Source organism: Myotis davidii, unplaced genomic scaffold (genome assembly GCF_000327345.1).
Source record: "Myotis davidii unplaced genomic scaffold, ASM32734v1 scaffold91, whole genome shotgun sequence".
Classification (NCBI taxonomy): domain Eukaryota; kingdom Metazoa; phylum Chordata; class Mammalia; order Chiroptera; family Vespertilionidae; genus Myotis; species Myotis davidii.
The window spans coordinates 835,911-860,607 of record NW_006283139.1 but is presented as its reverse complement, the minus strand read 5'-3'; the positions used below and the strand labels follow the sequence as shown (position 1 = coordinate 860,607).

Genomic DNA, 24,697 nt, shown 5'->3' with positions numbered 1-24,697 from the left:
CAGGAATGACAGACAACTCATCATGCCGTGGAAGAATATCAAAGCAGGCTTCCAGAAGCCCTGCAATGTACCAACCAATGACTGTGTGACCTCCAGGTAGTTACTTAAATTCTCTGAATCTCATTTTCCTGATATTTTTAATGGAAACGACAGTGTCTCCTCTATAGGATCACTGTAAAAACAGACTGCATTTAAAATGCTAAGCACAGGTCCAGGAACATACTAAGTCCTCACGACATCCTAGCCAGTATATTAATAATTGTGACTTACTAGGGTCCAAGTGGCATTACTATTCCAATTTATAAATCAGAAGTGAAAGCACAGAGACTCATAATATTGCGCAATATCCCCGCGACTGTAAAACACTAAGTTGATTTCCAAATTCGCATCTAACAGCAGCACCTTGCTCAAATTTTAACACCTACCTTAAAAGAAAAGGGTATCCTCTAACTTATTTTTCAGATCTCTGACTTCAAAATCATGTGTCTGTTACTGTTCTCTGCTTGGCTTTTATTCAGGTAAAAGGCTGGACCTTGTGGTTAATAATTTTGCCTGCACACATTCTTAGAACCACCTAAGGTTACATTTGCCTGGGTCGATGTGATAAAGGCAATCACAGAGCTATGCATCAATGGTAAGAAAACTAAACAAAAACAAAAACAACTTGAGGTCGCCATGCTAAAATGCCAAATTGAATTTACTCAGTTAATGGCAGGCATTGGCATCCTACCAGTCAACTGCTTTTAGAATCTGACAGTATCACCATCTCCGCCAAAGAATTTGCTTCAGTTATCAGCACAAACAGATAAATATGGAGAAAAAGCAAGGAAGCTCTCAAAAGTTTTACAAAAGATACTGGTGATCTGGAACAGTGAAACTATATGTAAAAACAATTAGGGGATTGAATCCAGAACTGGGCCTCATTGCTGTAATCTGAGACCTATCTTCTTCCAGACCAGCGTTCATTATCACACCTTAGTCAAACATAAGATATTTCTGTCTTCTTAAATCTTTGAACAATTGTACAACTATCTACACAGACTGACAGGCATAGGATAGCAGCTGTTACCATCAGAGAAAAAAATTAGCACTTTTAAATGATTATTGATTCAAACATATAATTATGTAATTAATATACTTTGCAATATAAACCATAATAAAAGTCAGGCCCTATACTGACTGGCAGGACAGCCTGACTTTTCTAATCATGACAGGAATGTTAATATATACATTTACTACTTTTCCAATGAAGTTCACCTAATTAAAATTGTAAAGTAGCCAAATAGTTCTATCAAAGAATACCATTCAGAAACAAACACTGTCCCAGATGATTGCCTCTACCCTTTATCCTGGCAAACTTGAGAGCTGAGGAACACTTAGCTCTGTCCTTCATTAACTCCTTATACTGGAGCAGGACAATGAAATAGGTAAGATGGTCCCTTAAGGTGTATAGTTTCATGCCTTTCCAGCAAGGAGATTTAAGAGCATCACTTAGTAATCCTTTATACATAACTAGAGGCCTGATGCACACAATTCATGCAAGGGGCTCGGCCCTCGCAGCCCCGGCTTCATCCGGAAGGACGTCCAGAAGGTTGTTCGGCTGCCCAGTCTAATTAGCATATTATGCTTTTATTATTATAGATAAACATCATCTTTGAAAGTTCTTTTTATGCTTAACCAAAATTCAAACCAATTTTCTCAAAAGCATTCTTTAAGTCCACAAATGTACTTTTCCCCAAGTCTTTTAATATTTGAATACTTTTTTTCTGAATTTTCTTCCAAGAACATCTATAATAATAAAAGTGTATTATGCTAATTAGACCGGATATCCTTCTGGACAAAGCTGGGGCTGCGAGAGAAGCCTAGGTCCCAGGTGCCTGCCAGTGGCCAGAGGGAAGCAGATGCCAGCAGCCGGGGGAAGGAAGGCCTACTCTAGCATGAATTTCATGTATCAGGCCTCTAGTAGATATACAATGAGTCAGTTTGTTGTCTTGTAGAGTTTCCAAAACTTTGCTGTGAAAATGAATCACCTGATATGGATTGAGGGTCAGATGGGATATTTAACTACAAAATCCAAGAACCTACTCCCTACAATGCTGAATTCAAGAGGTCTTCAGCATGGCCACAGTCAACATTTTACATTTAACAGTCTCCTTCCACTCCTTTCCAGGTTTAGGATGCAGATGATCCTCTAGCCATTTTGAAAAAACACTCATTACAGCCAGAAAGGGATTAAAAACTTTCTTTGATATCCAGCTGCCACCTGCCTTTCTAATTTCATTTTTCACTTTTCTCCATTTTTCTATCATCTCTGACATCTGCAGGTCCAGTCAACTCTGAAGACATCTATGCCATAATACTGCGATCTTTTTGTTTCTCTCTTGGGCTAGTCCTTTCTCTCCTCCTCTACCTGGCCTTTATGAAGCTTCTTCTTCCCCTTCTCTATGGATGCCCCCATTATTTTGTATATACTTCAGTTCAAGTGATTATTAAAATATCCATTATATTTTACTGCCATGTCCATCCATAGGCGAGTGATATCACATGTTACTTACCCAATAAGTGTTTGTTGAATTATAAACCTAACAGATTCTAATTTTTCTAAAGTTACCTCTTAGGGACATTAAGGGAAGGTGGAAACAGTTGCCATCCTTATTCTCTTGAGACAAAAATAATTCTAACATTTCTAACTTCCTTTAATAATCTATATTATCCCACAAAGTTTTATGTAAGTCCTACTTGGACTTTTTGGGAGAAAGTTTTAAGAGAGTGTTTCTGATGTTGATCTTGCTACTTCATCATTCCCATCTAGACAAATTTAGCTTTTAAAAGTGACTTCCTGAGATAATATATTCTAAAAATCAATTTTTATGTTATGATAGGAAGTTAAGAAACAGTTCACCGGATGACATAGACAAAGTCCTTAGAATCTGGGATAGGGGGTAATGCAGTTTTCTCCATGAAATTCCAGTCTGTCAGGAAGGCCAAAGTAATAACTCGGAAGGAACTTGGATGGCAAGAAATATAAAAAACAGTGCCTGCTATGTGATGCAAAGTTTACACTGCAAATCAACTATAACAACAGAGAGGCTCTCAAACGGAAGTGTTCTTCTTTGTCAAGGTGGGCAAATCATGCCCAAATCAGTAACCTCTTTCCATGTGTATGGGGGAAAGAGACTTACATAATCATGTTTAGCTTTGCTTAGTGTTAAAACCTTCTCAAACTGCTATTTGAGAGCAGAATTTGGCATGATTCGGGCTCAGAGAAGTTCCCTTTTGCTTTGGAAAACCACCCCAGTTACATGGATTCTCCTTAGCTAATGGGCATTTTCCATAACCATCGACATTTCTAAACCTGTCAGTGATAATCCCAGAAAGTCTACGAGCTAGAGTTTCCTTCTCTCCTTAATTCCTTCCTTTTATTCATTTCTCTTCCACATTTGTGGCTGCGAGTTATCATATGAACTTTGTTGTAACTGAGAAAATCGCTGCCTAATTATATCTTAATAATCCTTGCAGTTCACTCACTCGCAGGTATATCCCATAGGGTAAAGTCAGCACACGATTAGGGGGAAGGCAAATATGGGGCTGGACTATGAGCAATGACTTCAATTTTGATAGATGGCAATTCTAAACACAAGATATCCTTTGTAACATTTACAATTCTGTGGTCTCACTGACCTGAAGTGCTTCCCTGCCGTCCTTTGTATGACAACACAAATCTAAACCACTCTGTTCAAAGTTAGCTGATGACATCAGCTTCTCAGAAAGCATTCCCTGTGCAATCCAGCCCACCTTGGCCACAGGGATGTTTGAGATATTTCTTGATTCTTTGACACTTAACTGTGTTCACCTCCAAGCTGACACTTGGCATGTATCTAGACTCCCCAAAAGGTTATACATTCCCCAAGAGTAAGAAACAGGCTATACATGCTTCTATCCCCCATAGCACATAGCTCAGGACCCACCAATTCCCAACTTATCAACCCTTCTCAACACCATAATGAAATTTTGCAAGATTGCATAAGTAATTTTGAATGTTAGAACCTGAATGAGACTTAGTTCCATCTATTTCCTAGTAGACAGGGATTGTTTTAAATCTCAAAAAGCAGAATAACATAAAAATTACAGTTAAAAATAAATTGATTTTCTGAATCAACACATAGCTAACTATCATTGGCTTGATATTGTCCATTTAAAAATATATAACCCACTTAAATTATTAACCAAATAATACTACATCGATATAGGGTACACTTTAAAAACATAGTTTAGACTAAAATTTTCTTTCTGGTTTGACTATAAAAAACAACAACAACAAAAAAAAAAACAAGTCTCATCAACAATTTTTCCCCATAAACCATTTCTTCAAGAATATATGATAAAACCATAGATTTTTAGGGCAGAAATACTTTAGGATATATCCATTAGATCATCTATCATCATTTTACAGATGAGAAAACAGGGGCCCAAAAGACTTAAGTAATTTATGTTGTTACCTAATTAGGCAGTGACAGAAATAGGACCAGTGTTCAGATCCCAAATTAATGCAACTTCTGTTCTACTTCACTGTTTCATTTAGAGCACAAATTATGTGTAGGTATTTTTAAATTATAACTTAAATACATACAAAATGAATTTTAAAAAAACACTGAACACCACTATAAATGACACATGCACATGAGGATAAACAAGTGCATAGACAATGCATTCCATGACATACTCTCTAAATTTGCACAAGCGCACAACACAACCGTTCTTAACTCACGAAGTTTAAAGATGACTGTATTCCAAGGGTTTGTAAAATATGAGCATTTCTTACCTGGCAGCTGTATGAGGGTTGATAAAAGACATTAAAAACTTGAAGCTATGATTAGACATCAGATTTTTTTCTGGCACTGAAAGTGGGCTTGTACTGGTGTTTCAGGGGTCTAGCATTTTTAATGGGAGGTAGGCCATAGACTTGAGGCACCCAACAGACATCACCCAACATATATGATGTAACCCACACTGCAATACTAAGCTGACGGCAGGTGATTATCACCCAGATCTTCCTATAGCCCAGCCCTGGCTCTCTTTTTTCCTTATTTACCTGAAATCACCACTATTGCAATCATATTAAGTTAGAAAACTTAGGTGGGAAAATTACTTCAGAAATCGCCACAATGCTCCACCCCAGGTGACAAAAGGGGCAGTATCAGCTCCAGTCCATTTTTGGACTATTGGTTTTGAGCTGTTAAAATGCCTAAGTTGGGGAGGAGGGGCAGGAAAATCTACCCATTACACAAAAGCTATGTATGAGAAAGGACTCCTCCTTTTAAACTGCCCCCAATTCTTCAAAACCAATATCCACACTTAGCCAATTAACTGGGGATGCATATATACTTTGAAAAAATAAGTGATACATTCTTAAAATATGTCATAATACTCCTGATCCATAGGCAGATGCTTTTATCCCACCTCATGAGACGTAACAGGGCCTCAGGTTCTAATGTTGAAATCCTTTCAAAACACCCACCCTGATGCTCAACTTCCCTTATAGATTTAACTACCTCCGTGAGCTTCCTTTGCCCTTTTATATAGAAGCTGACATCTTGACAGGTTTAATAGGTACCTAGGAGTGAACAAGGAAGGTGGAGGAAAATGCTCACTCCAGTTGCTCTTTTCTTTCTAAATACTAAGGCATATAAAAGAAATAATCAGTAACAGAAACCCCAATGAAAAAAAGGACAGCAGGTTTTCAAAGCCCATAACTACCAAGGAATCACACCAAACGACATCAATATTATGACATGCAACAACAAAAAGGTAGCAGATTGGGTTGTGACACTTTGTAATGTGGCTGTACCCTTCATCTTGCGAGAATGGTGACTCTCTTTTTAAAAATAAATCTTTTAGTCTTTGCATTAGAAACACTTTCACTTGTTTATATCAACACCAAAATTGTTGGCAACTCTTATGTATCAGTTTCTTCACCATTTTAACCCACAATTTTGGAGGAGCAGACTGATTCTCTGGGCAAACATCAATAAAGGCTATTCTGCGATCCAGAAATCGTTCAAATGAAGAATGCATTCACCTAACTAGTCCTCCTTAAAGAAGTTCACTGAAGGACTACAGAATGAATTCATTCCTCATCCGCAATGACTTCCAGTCCCCATGGGAAGAAAGACTCAGAAATAGAGGAATAAAAATACCAGTTTCATTTCTCAAGTTTAGATCACAGTTGAAGAGTGTATCTGTGCTGTTGAATCCTTCATCTATATAGAGAATAAATAAGTAGATCCTTTCTCCAATGTTGGTTAACAGTAAGTAAAGAGGGCCTGAGTGGCCGCATCTTTACCTCCTTAAAACCCCATTTTCCTGCTTTTAAAAGTAATGTTTACAATGAGACAGATTAGATTAGAAAGCAAAGTTACTCACCATGGAGGAATCACTGCTTCCACTGATCGGAGCTCCCTCAGCACAGGTTGGGAGGTGGGTAGAAAGTTGACTAGCCCTGCCCCCATCTATGACATCACAATCTACCTCATAAAAGGTAGTGAAAGTGTTCTGAACTCCTGTCTGATTTCCGAGAGATACAGAAAAGAGAGCATGAGAGAGAGAGCAAGAGAAAAAAAATAAAACGTACCCTATTGGGAAGGGATTAGGGATGTGGAAGAGGGGGTGGGTAATCGGGAGAAAGAGGCACATGAAGGAATTAGGTGCTGAAAGAGATGGGTGGTCCTTTCTGATATTAAACAGCCCGGCCACTAGGCCACTAGGTTTCCTCACTGGTTCTCTTGAACAGGTATATGGACCACCTGAGAGGAGGATGAAGAAGCACCCTGCCTTGCCAGGCATTGTAGGGACAACTCTAGTGGGTTCAGAGGGGGCGAATCCCCTATTTAAAGCACTGAAGATCACCAAGAGAGAAAGCAAGGGCTGAAGCTCTTAAAGCCTGGAACGGTACAGGGGGAGTGTCAGATGCCTTTCTTTGGAAGTTCCATTGCCCTGCTGTGTGACCTTCACCAAGCCCTTGGGCCTCTGCACATCCAGCCAGTAATGATACTAAGGGGATACTTACCTCTGTTATTGGAATCACTGAAGAACTAAGGCATTCATTGTTGCTAAAATTGCAACTCTTTTTACTCTTCGTTTTTGCATCCATGGGTGGATTGTGTGATAAGCACAATTTCTAAGATAAGCCAATGACCAATGCCTATTTCTACCTTTAGGATGTTAACTTTGACATAAAATATCACCGACAGTCTTGACTAAATTTTTCCATGTATACTGACTATCACATACATATAAAGGGGGTCCGCCTTCAAAACTGGAGAAAAACCAAACACAGCATGATTTCTACAGTCATAAGATTCCCTGCACTGCTGCTCTAAGAGGTCAAGTTTTGTGACTCAGTGATGCGAAGTGACCAGACATTTTTGTCACATGCAGTTCTGCTATAGTCATCTAGTTATACCTCTGAATCTATTTTTTTAACCAGCTAAGATGGAAAATTATGTGGAGAGAACTGGTTTTTTTTTTGTTTGTTTTTTACAAATGAAGATTTAGAAGTTTAAAATGTGAACTATTCTAAGTTGTCAATTGGTTATTACAATAAAATACAGTGGGGCCTTGACTTATGTGTTTAATTCATTCTGAGACCGAGCTTATTAAGGAGCTCATTAACTCAAATTACTCTATCAACTCAATGCAAAAAATCGGCCGAGAGACAGCTGGAATCTCAAAAAACTTGTTAGTCAGGACACTCGTAAGTCAAGGCCCCACTGTAAATGGAAGGGGTGATATTGAAGAGCAGGGAGGTCCAGAAACCATCCACACCCAGAAGCCAGATATCTCTCGCCATAGAAAATATTTTAGTAAAAATAAAGATTCAAAATAACAGCTGTAATTCATGGCATAATAAATGAGTGATGCCTAGTTGGCTGTTTCTGTATGCAGATGAAATTCCCAATTTGGAATTATTTCCTTCTGTTTTAAGTCAGTATAGTTCTATTTCTAGTTCTGTCATCCTTAACTCACTGAATAGATAAAGAGTATTTGGTAATCACAATTTAAAATTAAGCAAAATTGACAAATTAGAGAGTATTTTGAAACACAGAAGCTATAAAATTCAAACTCATTACAGATTTGGCAACATTACTCTCATCTTTTACTTCAAAATGAATGCTAATGACATTTAAAGAATATGGTGAGAGAATCAAAGACAATTGAACAGAAAAAAAATATCTGGCCATGAGAAAAAAAATTTCCTTATATTTGACTTTTTCTGTACTAATATTATTAGAAAAACAATAATACTCTGTTTATATTTTCCTTATTCTATTTCCATTTTATTAATTCCAAGTCTAAATTCAACTTCTATATTTAGAAGTTTTTGTTGCATGAGATTTCCCAATTAATGGCCCTATACAGTCTTATTGTCTTCACATTTTTACATATTGGATCACTGACTAGTTGGCCTACCCTTGTTTTTTTTACACTTTATAATGAAACCATTGGTTTTAAAAATTTCTTGATTTTTTTGCCATTATCATTATTTCTCTATTTCAAATGATTATTATTTATTATAAACTTATTTGTATCATGGCACCTTTCATACAAAATTTAAAGCTCATTATTTCAAGAGTAATGATGCACTTCCCCGTTTTCCATTAACTTTAAGATTTTTACCACCTAACAAAGAAGGTACCTTTCCCCCTATGTTAAGATATTAAAAAATGGAGTTAAACACTTTATTAAAATGAACTGGAATTAGATTTTAATCTATTGTTATTTCTTATTGGTTATGTGTTGTTTATTTGGAAACTGGAGCCTGACTTCAGGAACCCAATGCAAAACTAGGCTGCATCAAAAGGATGCCGATGGTGAACTGTGCTGACATTTTAGTATGTTTGAATGCGATGTCTTTAGTTATATTAGTTAAAATAACAAAGCTTTCTTTGACAAAGAATGCAACGCTGGGATCAAATAATTTCCAACTATTCTTAGGATCTAGCTTCTTGACATTGTTTATAAAAACCAAGTCTTACTGCAATTGTGGATTAGATGCATGCTTTTTATGGCATTACCTGAATGGATTAGTTCGCCCTTCAAGACAAGATATGAAGTAATTGCAAGATTTTTTCAGTCAAGAGACCCCATTACTGAAGTCATGAGTATAACTAACTCTGACCAGAGAGATGTAGGGTTGATTTTGCATTTTTTTTGTTTGTTGAAAGCAAAGTCTTTTGTTTTATTTTATTTCTTGGTGAAAAGGATTGAGAAAAGTCAGGTCGAATAATGTGTACACTCCGAAAGAATGACCTGCCTAGTTATTTACAAAGAAATTCACCAGGGAAGACATAATCAGGCAGTGGAATTCCATTTGCTCAAAATGCTATTAAAGAGAAATTACAAGAGAGAATCCGATTTTGATAGCAACAGATTTGAACCAGGAGCTCTTAGATAAAAATATTATGTTTTGAGTTGGTTTTATGATACTCTCTCACATACAGAACCTTAGGTTTAAAAGAGTACATGGTTCTTAGAAGATGATGCTGACTGGAACTTCTCCAGGATATTATTATCTCTCATTTGCAAGACAGATTTGCAAAAGGAAATGGATGAAAGGGGTCATGAGACAAGTTGTGCAGATTTGACAGAACACCTAGCCAGAGTTCCAGGAAGTCAAGTTCATTAAGAGTAAGGCATCTGCACAGATGAAGGTAGTCAGAGAAAAGCAATCAAATAAGATATAGTATTAATAATGTGAGAAAAGATGAAAGTCTAAATTAAGAAAGCTTGTCTTCATGAAAATAGGATTGGTATAAAATATTTTAAATGCATTTATTATCCAGAAGAAATATGACTGTTCAAAATTGAGTAAGACAATGTGTTCTGAAGCATACTAGATATCTGAACCAAGAAAACGCCACATTGCCCATCCAGAAGTCATTCCTATTTGTAAGAGACATGGGCCATTGAATGGCTCATATTTCTTTTCTAAGGGCTGTGATCAAAGCCATATTTCATAAATCATTGAAGTTAAGCTGAAGGAAGCATCTGACAAAATAACATGTAGGGGCAAAATGCAAATGATTGTCAGTTAAACACATTTTTACTTATAGACTATAGTAAACCAAGAAACACAGTGCATACACAGAGACAGCCATCAACACCCTGCTCTTTTGGCTGAGAATATTGAACAGTAAGATTTAAAAAAAAAAAAAAAACTTAAACAACAACAAACAATAGACTACACAATCTAATAAAAGCACAATGAACAGGAAAAAAAGTATCTTTTTCAGGAAAATTATTTGCTACTAGAGATAAAGGTCTTTGAATGCCTTTACCCAACCAATATTTAGCACTATGCCTGTTATGTAGTTGGAATGCAATAGAAATGCTGAATTCAGTGAATCAGAAAATATAATTATATCAACAATAAATAAATACAACTCTTTGAAGTTCTAATTGTTAGTTTGTCATTAGAACTTAGGATTCGTTTTTCATTAGAAAGTAGGAACAACACATGGAAACATTGGTCTTTCTCTAGAAAAATATTCTCAAAATGTTATAAAACCTAGTACAGACTTTAAAAATTCTGTTTCTGCTTTGCCAAGGCGGGGGTGGGGGGGCAGTCTCTTTTATTTTTCATTATCTGAGGTAATGAAAAATTGTGCAAAATCAAAATGAAATCCCCAGATAATATTTAGCTTATGGTTTTAAAGTTCATCTTTTATTTTTTATATCAAGTTGTTCACATGTTTTCTTTTTCTTCAACTGCCTTCAGTCCAGGAATTCTTGAGGCATCTCCAAGTAGGAACAACAACAACAAAAAACTCACAATGGATTTCTGTAACTAATTCAAAATAAGGTATTTCTTGACTAGAGCTGGCAAATTCAAATGTATATAGGAAAACCAGAAAGCAAGAACTGAATTACAGATATTGTTTCTAAATAAAGGTATCCACTCCACACTTTGATTCCCATAATTGGTTCAATTGAAGGGAACATGTATACTGGATTTGCCCTCACATATTCAAAACTAGTTTGTTTTAAAGGACGGGGGGAAGGAGGTAGCCCCTCTGACACTACTACAGACATTGTTTAAAACATATTAATGAACATCTTTGAATAAAATCTGACAATTACCACATTCAGACAGTATCTCAAAATCAGAATAATGGCCCTAGCCAGTTTGGCTCCGTGGATAGAGCATCAATCTGTGGACTGAAGGGTCCAGGTTTCGATTCCGGTCAAGGGCACATGCCTGGGTTGCGGGCTTGATCCTCAGTGTGGGGCATGCAGGAGGCAGCCAATAATAATTCTCCCTCATCATTGATGTTTCTATCTCTCTCTCCCTTCCTCTCTGGCATAATTAAAAATATACTAAAAGTTTAGAATAATGTCTTATGAGAAAATGTTATAAGTCATTACTTCTTAAATAGGGTTGCCAGTGTTTCACAGATATTAAAATGTATATCATTGTCCCTCACCTAGGCAAGGTATCTCTCGTGTCTAATTTTCAAGTTTTCAAAAAATATTATCATTCATTGCCTGCCTCCTGCATGCCCCATAATTCTCAGAATATTAACTGAAATCTAAGGCATTAATTGCTAATAAATTTAGATGTAAATTACTTGCCTTCCTTCTTTTAACTAGAGGATTTTCAAAGCTTTATAAAACTTCTAAAACCCAAATGAATGAAAGTTCATTGACTGAATGACAGGTAATGGCATTGACATTTCTGAGGCAGAAATAGCTGAGGCAAAAATGTCTTCTTAAAGCCACTAACTCTTTCTACTCTTACAAGTAATAATGCCCTCAAAACTAAAATAAAAACTTCTCAGCCCATAAGTTCAGGTGATGCAATCCAATCAATCTACTGAGTAGATCCATGTTAGGTCAATTCGTCTCCCCCTCAAGGTAAGATAAAGGGAGTTATATGCTTGGTTCATGTCCTAGTTAGAGTCTGTTTTCTTATTTTCTGGGATGACAGCATCCTATGTAATAAAGAGCTAATATGCTAATTATATTGGACAGCAGAATGACCTTCCAGAATGTCCAGTGGGTGGAGGGTAGAGGGGTGGGTCCATGAGGCAGCCAGGGCTGTGAGGGCCAAGCCTCTTGCATGAATTTTGTGCATCGGGCCTCTAGTTAGAATATAAAGTATTCTAATTCAATAAGATAGCCAACTGGTTTAATTCCATCAATGAATAAGTGATATCTTTCAATGAATAGAATGGATCATATTGGTAAGTGTTGGGTTCCTATCATTGAGTACAGTGGGGCCTTGACTTACGAGTTTAACTCATTCTGAGACCAATCTCGTTAAGGAGCTCCTTAACTCAAATTACTCTATCAACTCAATGCAAAAAATCAGCCGAGAGACAGCTGGTATCTCCAAAAACTCGTTAGTCGGGACACTTGTAAGTCAAGGCCCCACTGTATTTGACTGAAAAGCCACTTCTTAGAGCAGTACACCATCCTCCCTTGCACAGAACTATCAGGGGAGACACCTACACAGGTGTGGTGCAATAGACAAAAGTTTTCAGTGATAACTGAAACCCAAAAGAGGTTTTTACATTTCTTCCCAAAATAATGCCTGGAGTTTGTTAAATGTCACTTTTATAACACTGGGGCAACGAGTTTGCAGTGAAAAACCACGTAAGGCTTATTTTACTTAATGGCCTACCCTCTGAAAGATCTGGATAAAATTCTTTGGAACTGCAGTAAATCCCCTAAGCACATACCCCTCTGATGAAATGAGCACAAAAATGCATTCCAAACCCTAATTAAAATAGCTAGAAATTTAGATTTTTTTCCATTACTACTACACTTTGATCAGTAAAGATGATCAGAAGAAATAAAAACAAGATTCTCAAAAAAGTTGCTTAAAGTACAGATCTACATAACCAGGTACAATGCTTATTTCAAATGACTGTTTCATCTCAATTCAAAATACACATTTTATTGAGAAAAAACGGAACTTTTCAAATGGAATGCAACTTTCATCTCAACAAACCACAATTTTTACATACATACATATATGTGTGTATATGTGTGTATATGTGTGTGTGTGTGTGTATGTGTGCAGATCCACATACATATCTTTGATTACATGCCAATGTTAGGGAAGATTTGAATATTATCAGTTCCTGTATTTTTCTGAATGTTTTTCATTAATTACCATAACTATTCATGTTGATTTTAGCTGAGTTTAATTTTTTTTAATGACATGAAATATTGGTGGTACAAATGACTGCAATTAACCCCTATTCTCCAATGTTCTCTTTGCCAATTCAAATCCTATCAATGTCGCAAACTGTACTTGCTCGCCTTGTCAAGCCTCTCTCCATAACCCAATTGAAATAGTTTTAAGTTTGGAAAGGAGAGATTTAAAAGGCAAAGAACAAAAGTGCACATTAGGGCAGTTGCTCAATCCCTCAGGAACAGGTTAGGGCTCCATTTAATCAGCTTGAGGACTTAGGGAACTAACATTATTCACTTCTAAACTGTGTTTCTACATTTTGTTAGTATCAAAAATATATATGCAACCTTGGGCAGTGTGACTTGGTTGAGCTTCATCCCATGCACTGCAGGGTTGCTGCTGGTTCGATTCCCAGTCAGGGTACATACCCAGGTTGCAGGTTCAATCCCTGGACAGGGTGCATAAGGGAGACAACTGATTGGTGTTTTTCCTTTCCCTCTCCCTCCTTCCCCCTTCATCTCTCTCTCTCTAATCAAAAACATATTTTTGAAAAAAGGGACATGCATATACAATGAAATTTATTAAATTTCTAATATTTTCTAATAATGAATAAAGTATAAGGTATGCAGTGAGGCCTTGACTTATGACTGTCACGACTAACGAGTTTTTGGAGATACCAACTGTCTCTCCCCGATTTTTTGCATTGAGTTGATAGAGTAATTTGAGTTAGCAAGCTCCTTGATGAGCTCGGTCTCAGAATGAATTAAACTTGTAAGTCAAGGCCATTATATATATATAATCTTCCTCCTTCGTCTCTCTCTCTCTCTAAATAATCAATAAAAACATATTTTTTGAAAAAAAGAACATGCATATACAACGAAATTTATTAAATTTCTAATATTTTTTTGTGGAGTTAGCTCTAAGTTATATTAAAGTCCCTCCATCTCTGATCTGAGCATCGAACTCCTGCCCAGAGCAGGGATATTGCTCTTGTGTTCTGGCTTCATTGTTATAATGGAGCTCCTATTGTATTTGAACTTTTTTTTTTTAAGTAGAATTTTTCAGTTTTATCAGAATGCTGATGTTCAGCATTCTATGTTCTAAAATCCTACATCAGTGTTTCTAATCTTGTTCAGAATAATGAATAAAGTATAAGTCTTTGGGTAGGAAAAGATAATTGAAGGTTGTAGATGGGTTTGATTTCTCCAGAACTTTGTGTACCTCTTTGTTTTTAAATGTAAAAGAACCCTTTAAATCCTCTGAAACCTAATCAACAAAAATTAATTAAAAACATGACAATCAAATATACAGGTAATTTCCATATCATGGCATTGGAACTTATTTGTATTCAAAATGTATTTACATACTTGAAACATTTTGGCTCAACTTTTCTCCCATGGTGAATATAATGCTGTCATATTTAATAGCTCTTACCTGCACCAAACACATTTATGATGTACTATGATTAAGTTTATCTTTCCCTTGTTTTATCTTCCCTCTTTCATGCCACTTCCTTCCTTCCTTCTCTCTCTTTTTCTTCTTCTTTTAACATTTCTTTTCCCAAAGTGCATGTCAACTGGCTTAAGAGATTTAATAAGCAAACGCCAAACTAAGCAAACAAAGCCAGTTTATAAACTAAGAGACTGTTTTAATCTTCTGGCCTTTGTGTCCTCTGCTTTCACTTTAATATCTCTATCACTTTACTCTTTTTGTTGTTGTTAATCCTCACCAGGGGAAATTTTTCCATTGGCTTTTTTAGAGAGAGTGGAAGGGAGAGAAAGAGACAGAGAGAAACATTGAGGTGAGAAAGGCACATTAATTAATTGCCTCCCACATATGCCCCAAACAGGGCTGGGGATTGAGTCTACAACTAAGGTATGTGCCCTTGGTCGGAATTGAACCTAGGACCCTTCAGTCTGTGGGCTGACACTCTACCCCCAGCTAGAGCTATCACTCTACTCATTTTTAAATTATTTTTTCCTCTTTACTGTTACCCCTTAGCAACCGAGTTGAGCTGAATTGGCTCCCAAATGCATCTTCTACTTTGAGATTTAATAAGAATGGGACCATTTGGCTGTTGAGAAAGGTTTAAGCCAATGAATTTAAAAAGTTGGTCGCCAGCCAGAAAACTAATGGTGCTTCTTAGACAGCAGTTGTGTGAATGAGCATATGCCAGCATACACCCTAACTGCTTTATTTCTTTAGTTCCCCATCATGACTCATGAAGAGCATTTGCTCCCATTTCCACTCATGACCTATTGAATGTTCTAGAGCCAGTTCTCACACAAAAGGAAGATATAACAGAAGAGGCCTCTCCCAATGTCTACATAGAATCACATAAAACATCACATGCTAACATGGTATATTATTATGCACATGCACATTTTATATGTTCATCATGACAGCAGAAGATTGGAAAAAAATGGCTCTGAGTTTTGAAATTCAAATCATTTTCTTGGCAAAATGGAAATCATCCGTCCAAATCTTTTCTGTTTTAGGAGAAAGTTTGACTTCCAACAAATATATCTTCCTGGGGGCTTTCATATATTTCAGAGAAAAAACCACAGCTTTGATCCCATGTATATAAACATAGGGGAAAAGCAAGAAAATGTTAACTATTTCTCTTTATGTATTATGCTTCATACTATAGTTGTTTCTCCTTAAAACTATAGCAACTTTGTCATGCCAGATAACAAAATAAAATGGAGCCCAAAGTAGGAATGCACTTTCTTGGCAAAATCATTGAAAGTTTGTCACATTCTTGATGCTTTCAAAACATTGAAGGCCATCATTTGTGGCTATTTTGGAAAATAAACATATTGACTTTTTTCTTCATTCGCCATTAGTGAAGGAAATGCAGACTAAGGTGGAGGCAGAAGTGGCAAAGACAGCAGACTACGGATGCAGGTATGGCACCAAATAGCAATGAAGCTTGAAAAAAATCATGAGGAGGCCAAGACTGGGTCCATAACCAAGCAATATATAGCAAACCCTTATAATGCATTTGACTCAGAATTATTATAAAGTTGTATAACATTCCTCTAATAGAAGCCTTCTCCCATGCAAGGATTTCTGTTCTTTGCCAATAAGACTCAAAGAAGGAAATGGGCTTCTCAAACACCTTTGCAAATGCCAACAGTGCAAGTGATAAAAGCCAATGATGGTTGGGACTACATCTCGATGAGGAAAAGACAATGGAAATGAAGCTCTGGAGGCAGTGATGAGTAATGGGTACTGAGAGGATGATGGAGAGCAACTCTGCCAGGAAAATATTGTCCAGATGAAGCTGTGGAGTCTGAGATCCACAAAAGATGCTTTGTGCATCCACATAAATAATAAGATTTGGAACGTGACAAATGAAAGCACACAAGGCAAGCTAAACAAAAAGTACTCAGTTCCACAGGTACTATATACAGATGGACACGACAGCTGAATGGTATGGGAAACTATACCATCGAGGCTGAAGAGAAGAAAGGAAGCAAGGGAGATGCAATGTTTTGATCAATTACTTCTTGGCAGAGAGAATTTTGGTAGTTACCAACTTGGCAGGAAGGGACACATTGCAAGACAGATTGCACTTGATTGTTGAAGAATGTTGAAGCAGGATCATTTTGGAAAAACAAAGAGGTGACTATGCTTTGGAAAGAGGCACAAAATAGCCAATTTATTGGGCTCTAGGTGGGATTGCATGGACCAGGCTTTCCAGATGGCACCTCCATGCAAGCCAGATCAGCTCTTTTCCCAGCTATGTTTTCTGCAACTCAAGTGAGATAGGAAATAAAACCTTTGGATTCAAGAATGATTTCTCCACATGTTTTTATCAAAGGGTCAAATTGATGAATTTTTTTAAAAAAATGGCTTGCGGGGGGAATTGAGCTTTGTGACCAATGTGATTTTTGGAAGGCATTTCCTACATTGATAAGGTTATGTTCCTGGTAATGCCACACTTCAAAAGGCAGCATCATGGTTGACTGGGAAAAGAACTAAAGGTGGTAGAGCCACACTTCAGAACTGCAAATAGTTTAAAACCATAGATGGCAGCTTTTGTTAAAAGAGAGGGACTGAGTGAGGGGGGAGAAGAAGCCAAGATGAAGAACCTCAACACATACATTTGAAAATCTTGCCAAGAAATCATGATCCTTCTATTTACTGAACTTCTTATTTCTTTGCATTTGATGAAATGAACCAGATACTTATATTTTCATGAGAAGGGAAACACTGGAGTGATTAAGTAAAAAAATATATATAATTGTTAGTGTTTGAAAACTCTGTTAGTTTTTGGCAACAGCACATCAACCTGTATTACATTCAAACATTGTGGCTTTAAGGGTTACTGAAAACCTAGTATGCATTGGAACCTGATGAATGAATTTCCATTGTTTTTATCATCTCTAACATGTGAACACAATCCACACATAGAGAGGCTGGCTCCTGAATGAAAATTACTTGGGTTAACAAAGGGATGTAGACTCACAATGAGTAAATATACCAAAGCCCCAAATAATTATAATAGTCACAGCTTGGCAATGAGTTTGCAGGCTATGAAATTAGTTTCTTGTGAATAATGGAGATTTTACAAGGCTAGTATAAACACGGGGTAATTGGAAAATCAAATCGTTCTTTGTGAGTTATTGTAAGGTCTGGAATAATGGTGATAACATTTATTTTAAAACTACCTCCCTATGAATCACTGTATTTTGGTGGTTTTTAGCAGTACTGTTGCCAAGAATTCTTGCCTGGAAGTACAACAGTGGGAACTTAAATTGTGAAGCCCAAGTTCCAGCTTACCCCTGACACAATGAGCTCTCCTCCCAGGTTCTGCACTTCCGCCTTCACCTTGCTGCAGATATTAAGCTGATGGCAATACAAGGCAATTCGTTGAAGGTAGGCTAATAAATCCTGCTTACACGCTGAATCAGGACACTATAAAACATTTAAAACAGTGATCTCAGTTAGTACATCCTCTTCAGTTTCTAACACTTGGTATATTACGAAAGCTGTGGTGAGAAGAAAAGGTTTCGGTGTCATATACTTGCATTATATCCATTTCATTTAGATACTTTCTATAGCATGTTAGGAATACCACGGCCAATAGTTTAGAATAGTTAGTTTGACTTTAACTAAATTCTACCAAGAGACTAGTAAAGGTCTTTCAGCAAGTCTTACTGGGACTTCTGAACAGGTTTCTGGGTATTTTACCAGTTGTCTTCAAAACTGTTAAGAAACGAAAATTTTACCATTGTTATTCCTAGTGGCTCATTCAATGTTTACTCTGTGCAAGTTATTTTAATACAAACAACCAAAGCAACACATGCTAGAAGGACATCACTCTGTGTGGCAATCTCTTTGCCATAGAAAAGGGTAGAGTTTCAATTCAATTAGTTGGAAGGGAATATCACTTGTTTCCTTTAGTTTTTTTTGTTTTGTTTTGTTTTTTTTAAGAAATGCTTCATTCACTAAAGAAAAAAAAACTATTACACTTTCAGGATCTTCCTATTTATCAAAATTTTAGCAACATGATAAACTTCCTTTAAGCAAAACACTGAGAAGCATCATGACGACTGTAAGAGAAACAGATGTGAGAGAGAATGAAGTTGATACCAATTGAAACACTTGTAAGAGAAACAACAGACCCCAGACTCTGGATGTGCCAGAGTCAACTATGACCAGGGATTTTGCATTCTCTTTGTGACTTAAACAGGTAGATGTCCATCAAATACACTGAGCTGGGATGAACACTTCCACAGACATGTCCATGGCTCCTAAGGCATTTCGGAGGCTCCAATGCCAATGGCTATCCGTCATTGAAATATAATCCTATTTCAAAAGTTCAGTTTGAGATTCTCTAGGCCATTCCATTGTTCTGGCTCAATTTGGCACTTGTCAAAAACATATAATCACAAGATCCTTGATGAAACATTGTAAGAAATAAACACCTACAGGCCACAGTGAAGTTATCTTATTTAGACTAAGAGTATGAAAAAAAGCACTCCAATTGTTTCCTTAAAGCTCAAGGAAAATAGTTCTTTCATTAGTACTGTGAAGACAGTGCTTTTGACATAACCACTTATTGAATAAATGACAAAGGGGTCTCTTTCATATGTAACACTTACCATTGTAGCATTCCCCGCCCCTCCCACTAACTGTATTTATCAAGAAAGAAACCCACAGAGACTGTTTTTCAGCTTTCTAAAAGTACTTAATACTGTAATATTTATCCTACTCCAGAGACCCATCTACTGAAAGGAATTAACTTTAAAATCATATCTCCCTAGAGGGCTGGCTAGTCTTGATACAAATACCTTGCAGCAAATTAAACTGAAAGTTCTATCTCAATGGAACAGTAATTAAAAATGCAACAGTCCGTAAAAAGTGTATATTGCGTGCATATCTCAAATCTTCATAAAAATATTTTCAGGCAAAATAAAGGCAATCAATTTGTTCCTCGGTACTTCTCATTCTATTCTGTTATTTAAACCGAAGCATTTAAAACACAAATAAAGGCAAGATGAAACAAGAGAAATAAGTCCTATTCCATGGAAATAGCAGAATTTGAGAAAGAAATGTCCAATTCAGACAAAATAATGAGGGGGAAAATTGCAGGTTGTTTCACCACTGATGACAGTAAGAATGACACAAAAAGAGGGTTATGTTTACCTTCATCTGTCTCTTTTAAAGTCATCGTTAAATAGCATTTAAATAATTTGTCACAATATCCAAAGACATCTAGAATCCTGGGATTTGTGTGTCGTTTCCCAGATACCAAAACTGTTTTGGGCTATACTTCAAGTTGCAAAAATGCAAAATCCAAAACAAGAATAAAAATAAAAATATTGAACTCAATTAGCCTAAACATATTGAGAAACAGCTTTAGCCATTGAGATTCAGAATATAATAGAAAAGCCATCTAAACTTCATTCACTTTCACTCCCAGGAAGAAGTCTATCCAAATAAAACTATTTTAAGACCCACTCACCAATCTCTGCTCACTCTACTCATCCTCCCCCACCTCAACATTTGCAAGGGTGGCGGGGGGAGGGAGATAAGGCATTTTTTTCTTGGTTGGTGCATTTTTGTTTGTTTGCATACATGCATGCACATTTTCAAGTAAGTTCATTGTCTCTCCTCTCTTTTACATGAACTTTCTGGGATACATATAGAATTCTATAGAAATAGCTCAAATTATGATTCAAACTTCAGGAAGCCTGGCAGTTGATATTGCCCTGAAATTACCAATTGAGTAATGGTTTGGTCCTCAAACCCTACAAATTTGAGGGGGTCTCAAATTATGATAATACTTAATGAATTATCAAGTGTTTCTCAAAAATTCAAAAGCAAGCAAAAAACATTCCCTTGAATTAGCCGAGATAATATATTGAGACAATAAAATAAAATGAGACAACATATTCACTTATTTTAAATATAATCATAATAATTTAATAATGTATTTTTCTTAAAATATTTAAGAATCTAGGATGCTGAAGATTGTCAGTATTTAGAGGAACAGCCTAATATTAAGGATTGGAGGAGGAAAACTATAAAACCCCAAAATAATAGAAGACTAAGAAGCAATCCTGTATCTTTCTATGTCTCTAGAGAATGTCACTGTGTTGTAGTCTAGTAAGCAAATTCATGTTCGTAATGTCTCCATGTAAATAATACTTTATATAGTATTTCTATTTCAAAATTTTATATTTTAAAAGACATTATCCTTTTAAAATGGTTCAAACTGTAAGCCACTGTTACTTAAAGATATAAGGATCAGTTTATCTGGCAAAGTCTATTGCCTAAAGTACCCGTACAGGAAATGGAACATTACTGCAACAAGACACATTTACAACAGGATTTTAGAGTTCCAGTTCTAGCCAGGTAAAATGAAAAATGTGAAAAGGAAATCAACTCCAACATTCGAGGTGAGATTAAGAACCATTTAAATCTGTATCTTCTTTCGGTCGGAAAGCACAAAAGAGAATTTCATTTATCTCTGATGCCTCTGAGTCTGGATGAAAATGCAGCTAAAACCTGGAGGTTCTCGATTATGTGGATTAGTCTCATTTGTATGAGAGCGTAAATTATCATGAATTATGAAGAGCATCATTACAATGAGATCAGTGTTCTATAACAAGATGTAAACTTCTTCCATTTTGTGACCGCATTTCTGAATGAGGGTAGCTGGGATACTCCCCGGCTCTCTGGGAGTTATGTCTCCTATGTGGTGAGTGCTCTTCTCTCCCAAGGAACCACGTAATTGAGAACCTCCAGATTTCAGCTGATCATAGGCCTTAGGAGTCCCTCCTGAACTGAACCCACCTTCTCCATCAGCTCAGTCTCAGCAGAGTTAGAGGCCAGTTGATAAAATGTTAGTGATTTTTGTACAATTCATTCTTCAGAGGCATTTTGTAGGGTGGATAAAACCCACGACAGAACCCAAGTGCTACTCAAGGATTCTTCCCTCTTATATTACCTGATCAGCCACGGCACGAGCTAATTTGTCCATTCGAGAACCTGCTTCAGCAATTTTCTTGGCGGCGTTAATGACATCGGATGTATTTTTCAATGGGCCTTTGCCTCTGAAACAACATAAAGAACATAATTAGAAATCCATTGTATGACCCGAAATAGACCAACCAACCATACTGTTTGCCCAGGATCCTGCTTTTGTATTGGTCTCTGGTCACATTAGAAGAATTTTGAGTGTTTTCTTGATTCATTTCAATTTCCACATTAATAATCTACTTTACTTCCATTCATTTTTAGGAACTATTATCCCTATTTAGATGTGTGTGTTCACATTTAATTCTTTACATTAATTTACATAGTTTAGGCAGTGTTCCATTAAAAAGGGTGGTCACCACAAGGCAATGGGAATGTAATATTAACATGCTCACCATGTGCCTATGCTGTTGTACGCACTACCTTATATTGCAACCCTAGTAAATATCATTCCCATTTTAGAAAGGAGAGGACAGACTAAAAGTCATGAACTCAACTAAGTCCATACAAGCCATAAGTAATAAATTCTAAATTTAAATGATACACTAGCGAAAATAAATGCCCTTGCATTGTCTTTTATACCATGTCCAACACTATTATTATATTGTTAAGTCCCCTTTGGCACTCTGAGAAGCAACTGTCTCTTGCACACAATGGGGAACTGTTTGGCCAGAATTTCAGAACTCTGTTCGGCTCTTACTCTCATTGGCCTCTGTGCTCCTGGTACTGATTTATGAGGGAACAGTCAAAACACTGCGTGACAGTAGGTGTCTTTACGCTTCCAAACCATTGTCCCAATATTTTCCCATGAGGTTTTCAATTAGGTGCACTGTTTAATATTGCATGTCTTTTAAATATTTATTATAAAGAAAAAGAAAGCTCTGCTGCGTCAGAAATCTCTAAACAAAATATAGCACACAACTTGTCTTTCTCTTTTCTTGAGATATAAATAATAGATTAAATATATTTATCTTTTCTTTTTCTTTTAGCATCGCTACTTAGCCTGGTCTCTTTAGATGCATCTGAAAATCAAGGCGCTTTTTTAAAATTTATGTTTTTATTGATTTTTAGAGAGTGAGGAAGGGAGAGGAATAGAGAGATTGGTGAGATAGAAACATCTTTGGTCAGTTGCCTCTCACAACCCCATACTGAGGATCAAACCCACAACCCAGGCATGTGTCCTGATTGAGAAGCCAACTCGTGATCTCTTGGTTCCTGGGTTGAAGTTCAATCGCTGAGCCATACCAACCAGATTAAATACATTTCTATGGCTACAAAATTAAATTAATACAGTTAGAAATGTGATAAAATGCGAACAGAAACTACTTAGATGTCGATTTTGAACACATAAGATTATTCAGAGTGAGCAATGATTGCCATTGTTACATAATAATGTTTTATAAAATAGAAAATTTTAAATCATTTCAGAAAATTAATGTAAATGAAGGGCATTTTGTTCAGTGTCCCTCCTAATTTATGTTCTGCAATCTTTTACATTAGTAGCTAAAATTAAAATATATTATGTTCGTGTCAAAGCTTAAACACACACATAGGGAAATTTAAAACTTAAGATATTTTATTTTGCTGTGCTAACATTAACTCTTCCACAAAGTTCACTGACTTTTTTCACTTGCTATTTTCATATTTAAATATAGGCAAGGATTTCATATGTAAACTTTATGTAATATGTATGAGTTAAAGATTCTGTGATAATCTGGCTTCTATTCTCTAACACTACTTTTTAAATTATCTCTAAAGAAACTTTTTCATATTTTTGTTTTACACTTTTAAAAGAAATGTTAGCCCAGCTGGCGTGGCTCAGTGGTTGACCTATGAACCAGGAGGTCATGGTGTGATTCCCAGTCAGGGCACATGCCCAGGTTGTGGGCTTGATCCCAGTGCAGGGTGTGCAGGAAGCAGCCAATCAACGATTCTCTCTCATCATTGATGTTTCTCTCTCTCTCTCCCTTCCTCTCTGAAATCAATAAAAATAAGACACTGGGGGATGGGGGAGGCTAGGGGACTGTCTTGGGCGGGGGGAAAAAATGGACACATATGTAATATCCTTTGTAATAAATAATAAAATTAAAAAAAAATACATTTTTTAAAGAGAATTTTAGAGGCAGAATCTCTCACTGTTTAATAATGTTCTCCTTAGTATATATTTCTGTGTAACTTTCAGACCTAGATATCTTTATTTTGCAGGTTTACTTTGACTCATTTGTTGTTACTGTTTGTCTTCACCTTAACCCAGTCACAAAGACCTAGCAGCACTCTGCCTGATTATACGTCACTAACCATCATGTGTGTTTATTTACAGCCAGATCTTCCAAGGGTTTGGGGAAACTTCTTCATAAACCTACATGATAACTTTCAACAGTTGATTGATTCTGACAAAATGTACTAAGTTAGTGGAGAACATTTATGGAGAACTGAGTTTGCTTGAGGCCCAGGCTCCCATCTTGTAGCCACAAGAACGATTAGAAGCATGTCCTTTGTGAATACGCCAGAGGATGCAGTTCACAGGCTCACTAGGCGATTGTTAAATGTTAGCCCAGCTGGCGTGGCTCAGTGGTTGACCTATGAACTAGGAGGTCATGGTGTGATTCCCAGTCAGGGCACATGCCCAGGTTGTGGACTTGATCCCAGTGCAGGATGTGCAGGAAGCAGCCAATCAACGATTCTCTCTCATCATTGATGTTTCTCTCTCTCTCTCCCTTCCTCTCTGAAATCAATAAAAATACATTTTTTTAAAGAGAATTTTAGAGGCAGAATCTCTCACTGTTTAATGTTCTCCTTGTTATATATTTCTGTGTAACTTTCAGACCTTAGATGTCTTTATTTTGCAGTTTTACTTTGACACATTTGTTGTTACTGTTTGTCTTCATCTTAACCCAGTCCCAAAGACCTACCTGGACTCTGCCTGATTTTCTGTCACTAACCCTCGTGTGTGTTTGTTTACAGCCAGATCTTACAAGGGTTTGGGGGAAACTTCTTCATAAACCT

At 36.6% G+C, this 24,697-nt stretch overlaps 1 protein-coding gene across 1 annotated transcript in view; it reads right to left on the bottom strand.

Moving 5' to 3' along the window:
• Positions 1–24,697, bottom strand: part of CTNNA2 (catenin alpha 2) — a gene marked incomplete at its 5' end in the record, with an annotated part of 880,141 nt that overhangs the window by 22,608 nt on the left and 832,836 nt on the right. Inside the window, 3 exons of the mRNA XM_006753455.2 lie at positions 6,424–6,564; positions 17,987–18,121; positions 21,663–21,768. Coding sequence (XP_006753518.2) covers positions 6,424–6,564; positions 17,987–18,121; positions 21,663–21,768 — 382 coding nt within the window. The remainder of the gene's footprint in view (positions 1–6,423; positions 6,565–17,986; positions 18,122–21,662; positions 21,769–24,697) is intronic.